The 6,000-nt window shown below is 44.9% G+C and overlaps 1 protein-coding gene across 2 annotated transcripts in view; it reads right to left on the bottom strand.

Moving 5' to 3' along the window:
- Positions 1-506: 506 nt before the first annotated feature.
- LOC135705521 (uncharacterized) overlaps positions 507-6,000 on the bottom strand; it is a 34,112-nt gene continuing 28,618 nt past the window's right edge. Inside the window, exons 2-5 of one of the 2 annotated variants that reach the window (XR_010517845.1) lie at positions 4,293-4,340; positions 2,058-2,561; positions 1,269-1,819; positions 507-1,115 (exon numbers count right to left, since the gene is read on the bottom strand). Coding sequence is in view for 1 of the 2 variants with exons in the window: in XM_065227297.1 (XP_065083369.1) it covers positions 1,331-1,819; positions 2,058-2,561; positions 4,293-4,340 (1,041 nt within the window). In the remaining variant the exon portion in view is untranslated. Of the gene's footprint in view, positions 1,820-2,057; positions 2,562-4,292; positions 4,341-6,000 lie in introns of both variants that reach the window. The other variant, XM_065227297.1, reaches the window with a different exon arrangement.

Here is a 6,000-nt window from a genome sequence, read left to right as displayed (position 1 = left end):
CTTTATGTTTTATTAATGATTTATGGAAAACTTTTGGAAATTTGGTGAAGCATTAAGTGCTTCTTGGAGTACTATCTGTAATGCCCTGCATAAACTTGAACACTTTCCTTTTACTTAACACTTATAAATTGCACTTTTTTCTCGTTTTCACACTGTTAAAACGACGAAAATCTGATACAGATCCTCCACATTTCAGGTCTGCCAGATTCTCTCCCGGACTCCCTATCAGTGATCAGTGATGTTGTCGAAAAACACCGAAGGCAAAACACGACTGCAGAACTATTCACAATCGTTATCAATTTATTAACGCCGCCGCGAAAAATCTTCATTTTCAAAGAATCACACAACCGAACTTCGTGACAGCGCAAGAAACTCAACCGTTCGCGAGCAGAACCTACTTCGATCAATCCTGTAAATTCAAAGTGATCAAATAATATAACTTACCATTCTGCATCTCATGAGAAATTTCTTTCAAAGATAAACCAAAACAAGCACTGCATCCATTATTTCATTATTTCGAGTTTATTTATTTTACATTATTTTCAGTCTTTTTACACAATGTACACAAGGATGATTGGTTTTCTTTTTCTTTCAGTTAGTTCTCACCTATTTTACAATTTCATTTATTCGTATTTGCCTCAATATTTGTTTTTGTTTTATTTGTATTGATTCTCCTAGTAACTTTGATAAAATTTTCCCATTTTCCCGTACTTTTGTTTTCCCCCGTCTTACTATCTGCTCTAACTATAAACACATTCACTTCTAATAATAAAGACTTGACATTTTTACTTTCTCTCGCTCTCTATCTTTCTTTTCAATCTTCCCCTCGCCTTGCTAATTTCCCTGTCAAATTGCTCATCACAGCACTTCCATGTTCGCATCTTTCCATAAACACTCGCTATCTGTCTCATCTCTGTCCCATCGCTTTCACTCATTCTCAAAAAAAAAGGACTAGTATCATTCTTTAATTTCTGCGATTAGTTTTTAATTATGTTTCACGATTTCCTGCTCAATACGATCGCTGCTGCCCGTTTAGGTTTAGCTTAATTTTGACATTATTGGATATTTTCTGGACCTTTGCCAATGCTGCAGTGCTCGCCGCACACGATGATAACCTAATCGGAAATCAGAATGTCGATCAAATCAATAATTTACATACTGGAAAGGAGTGAGCTGGCATTAAATTAGAAAGAAAGCTTTTTTTCATATTTGTTATTTAAGTAGGAGGAGCAAAAGGGAGTAGAAGCCTAATAAAAACAGCTATTTACAGAAAACACCCTCCGACTTCGTTGTCGTCGTCATCGCCATAGCCGTCCAGCCGACTATCCTATCAAACGTGCAGGATCTTCGGTAGGACCTCGCTCTCGATCAGCAGTTCCCGGTCTTCGATTTGGTCCTGCTTCCGCCGGACCAGAATGACGACGGTCAGCACGATCAGCACGAAAGCCAGTATCGCAACGAACACTCCGAGGATCAGCACTTCCTTGGAGTTTCCCGGCAGCTCGGTGGCACTGCTGTAGATTGGCCACAGACTGTGGCGATGTTGAGCCGGGTTCGGTTTTGTTTTTTGGTAGCTGACAGCATTCTCGTCGTCGTCGTCTGCGTCATCATCGGTGTCGACGTCAGCGGCGCTTTCGAACGCGGTAGCCTCCTGAACCACTTCGATTTCCTCGATCACCGAGCGATTGATAGCGGCCAGGGGCCGAGGCGTCGAGGTTGTTGTGGTTGTGGTAGTGGTTGTGGTCCCGTGAAGGCTCACAACCAATGCATCACTGGTGTCGATCAACAGCGGAGCCGACCGGATCAGTTGGTCGGTTTCCTGTTTCCGGAGAGGGGGGAGGAATGGAAGGTATTTGAGGTTAGAACCGTATTTTTGCACTTTCAGAGACGTGTTGCTAGTCCGTTATAATTTTTGAGTAACGTTGAATAAGCGTGCATAACTGAGAACACTGAAGCAAAACTTTTCTTTTAACCAGTGTCTTCAGTTTGTCTAAATGAAACTAAATTCAGAAATTCGCAATTTTCCTACGTGGTGGTTAATAATTTCTTCAACTTACCCTATTCCGACAGGTGACGTGCACGTGGTATTTGGTGTTTGGCCACAGGGAGAGCTCAACTTTGGCAGTTTCGGTAAGCAGGTTGCCGGTGAGACCTCCACCGGAAATCTCCCACGATACTAGACACTGATGGAAGGTTTTATCGCCACCGCTGCCGTTAGTACTGCTGCTACTGGTCACCGTTTTCGATTCCGGTCCCAGCAGTGAAGACGCCTGACTGAGGGCCTGAATGATTTTCGATACCGACGAGGATGAAGTCCCATTCGAACCGCTTCCACCGTCCCTCGCGATTCGACTCAGCCGTTCTACGTTTTCGCTGGCTGCCAGCGGTGACGGAGCGCCCGGATGCGGCTGGTGTTCGAGCAGTTCCTCCGGCGTGGTCCACTCGATGTCCGCCGTCACGACGGATTCGTTCCGGATCATGCGATTCAGGCTCAGAAGCAGCCGGTGCACTAGTTCGTTCTCCTTCCTAATCTGGTGGTTACGGTTGCACACGTCCCAGCACTCTAGAAAGAAGGACCGGTTAGAGAACTTCTGACGCACAGGGAGAAGAAGAGGTTAGGAAAGGGACTAAATTCTCCGAAATGACCAGTCATAAACGAAAAGGGGAAAACATCAAACTAGAAAACGAAACATTCTCGAGAATCATCGTTTCCTTATCTGGCAAACAAGCGGAGGTTATTTTTATCCATTTTGGCTCCTTCACTCGGTCTCATTTATTTTTACGACATCGACCTAAGGTAGCGCGCGTCTCCTCCCGGTCGTTTGTTTTAAGAGGGAAATTCCTCCACCGGCATCTTTCTCTCGCTCTGGAAGGCAAAGCCCTGGAGACGTTCGTCTAATAAATTATCAAACCTTCCTCTTTGCCCGGCGCAGCCAGCGGCCGGTGGCGGCGGCGGTGTTTCCAGAGAAGATTTGTTTATTGGCTACCAAAATTAAAATCCAGTTTCAACCTGGACCACGGATGGTCGACGGACGGCTCCTGCAGAGTGCACTCCTCAGCCGTAAATTACGGGCATGTTTTTTAGATAACCACGCCGAATAGCAGGTGCACTCTAAATTCCAACGAAGAGAAAAAAAAAGGGCACAACTAGTCTCTTTTTTTCCAAACGGTGGCAGCCTAAAACTAGAGTGCTGTCAACTGACGTGTCATCTGAAGTAGCACGAAAGAGGGCGTACCTATATGAAGATTAAATGAAGCGGAACGCTCTCACGGCGGCATCGATGCGCGTCGCCATTAAGAGTACTGAAATATAGCCTGAAGCCCCATAATACTACAACAAACACAGGAATTGTCATCTCCCTCCGTCCGATGGCGACGGCTTCGTCGTCGACGACGACGACGACGATGACATTGGCCGGAAGGAAAACTAACACATTTAATTGCTTCCCTTTCTTTCGGCGCTGTTGGGCCTGGACGACGCTTTTCCTGAGTCGGCCGGTGAAAGGGAAAATTGTAAAAACACACCAATTTCCGGTCTCGCTTTACACTTCTCCAGATGTGGAGAGGGCAAGGCAGCCCGAACAGAAATTCCTAAGATTATCATTGAATGCTGGAGCATTACGATTGAAACATGACATCTTTAAAAAAAAAAAGATTTGCTGATGCGTGGATATTTGACGTGCATATTTAACACAGTGTAAGAAATTTTGACACAACACAGGAATGCACGGTAAAACAGTTCTGAGGATGTTTATTCAAATTGCCACTCAGCTGTGGATACTGAGGTGGATACTCAACGTGAGCCAAAATAGACCTTTCTAATCGGGTTACCATCGTCTTGTTCTTGAAACGTTTGTTTACAGTGATCGACCAGAATCTCACCGCTAAATTTCCTCTGCCAGCGAACCGGGGAGGAAAAACGGTCACTTATCACTTCCAATAATCGTCGCCTTCAGAACCAGCTCACACCATAAACGATTCCAAAGTCGATGTACCGGAAGTAATCGGGGTCGTGTCCTTCTCCGGCTCCGTTCGCATCTGGTTCGGTAGCGACTGACTGTGGCTGTTTGCCGCCGATAAACGTCACCAGTTTCAATTAAACCCGGACCAGACCCGCTCCCAAAGGAGAACGCAAGCAGGCAGGCAGTCAGGAAGCTGTAAAAGGACAAATGGTCCTTTCCGGGCTTCGATCCAACTGTGCCCAAACAGAAGGAGAAGCAGAAGGATAACGACGGTCATTGCGGAGAAAGCATACGTACATATGTACATACGAGAACGGAAATATAGCTTACCATGGCGCACTCGCGCTGCTGGGTGCACAGGATGTCCTTGATAGAGCGCTGAAACGAGAAGCAAAAGCGAAAAAGGCAAGTTTAGATTCTTGTTTACCACTAGAACTGAGATCAAATTTGTCAAAAATTAACGAAAATACAAGCTTCATTACACACAAAATACACGTGGCCATGTTGTTTTGATTGAAACTATTGGTATTGTTGCTTTTTCAGAACTAAATTACGCCGTCAACAGGCTCGAAACCATCACCAAAGACGAATTCATCACTAACATCCGGCTGACGTTGCGACTGGGACGCATTATACGAACTGAGACACATTTTGCATATCGAAGCAACCTATTAATTTTGCCATGGAATCTGAATATGCCTCTATACCGAAACATCTAGTCCCATAGGTACCAGAACGTCAAAATTTTGTGAAAGTGGAAGTATTTGAAGAGTGGAGAGGACCAAGACATCAACCTTTCCAAGTAACCAGAGGATTCTTTTGAATCATCAAGCAAGTCAATTTTTACAAAACAGAACAGCGCTTCTGATCTTCTCGACAGCATACCAACCGACCTGTCAGATGCTCTAGTAGGCGCTGGTCATTCGTCAGACATACCATCTGCTCACTGTACAGTACTTTCTGCACGAAACGAAAATTAATCATTTTGATCATGTGTTTCTCTTATACATTTTTTTTTTGCTAGGGGGACAAAAGTAATCCATTATACGTTTCATTTAACAGTTAAATAAAATTTACTCAATAAGTGTTAGTTTCACTTTCTTGATCGCGAAGAAGAAAATCTCGAGCTTAATTGTTGGCCACTACACTGCCGTTCTACGCATAACTGTCCCATGTTCTATGCACCTCACCTGCCAATATTCCGTCCAGTTGATGCAATCTTGGCCCCAAGCAATGGCAGCCGATCAGCTACTGCAAATATGACCGGGAAAAGGATCCAGCAGATGCACATCTTAGTTTCCTAAATTTAATTCCAACGTCTGGAAGGACAGAACTAGAATCCACCATCGAGGTCAAGTCAGCCGATCCAAACTCTCCACTCCACTTCATAGGGAATCCGTCTTAAATACACATCCCTTCCCTCCTCTGTCTCTGGTCCATGACCACCGTCCCAAACGCCGACCCACAGACTCCAATCGCAATAATCTGCCTGAATATCAGCGACAACACCTCGCAAATCACCTATCCACTCCCCGGTTGGCAACCCATCAGCAGCAGAAGGAGAATCCTAACTCCGGCACTCGTCCTATACCGCTCCCAACCAATAACTTCCCTCGCAAGATCCCGACATCCTTTACTCCGAGTACTCCCGAAATCCATCCATCAAGCAATGCTCGTTTCCTCTTGCAACCACCTCAGCCTCCCACCTGGAAGATACCCAATTTAATGATTTTAATCAGTGCAAGTATCCAAGCAAGTACCGCAAACCTGCTGCTGCTCTGTCAGACGTCGGTCTCACCTTTTCGGACAGAACTCGTTATCCAGGTTGTAATCAGTGATGTCGAAGCACCTACATTTCATGATCAAACTCTGACGAAATCCTCCTCAACATCTCAGTTCGACACTGAGAGTTTATAAGGGCAAATGCCGCAAACGTAAACAATGTCTTCTTTCGAAAAATTTCCGTATTTCAAAGTCTATCAATATAAGCCACTAATTATGTCGGATAGGGGGACTCTTCCTTTACACAATCATGTGG

This window comes from Ochlerotatus camptorhynchus, unplaced genomic scaffold, assembly GCF_037179485.1.
Source record: "Ochlerotatus camptorhynchus isolate MF236.1 unplaced genomic scaffold, CSIRO-AGI_Acam_v1.1 ptg000268l, whole genome shotgun sequence".
NCBI classification, from domain to species: Eukaryota; Metazoa; Arthropoda; class Insecta; order Diptera; family Culicidae; genus Ochlerotatus; species Ochlerotatus camptorhynchus.
Note: the sequence above shows the minus strand (reverse complement) of the source record. Positions and strands in the feature narration are given on the sequence as shown.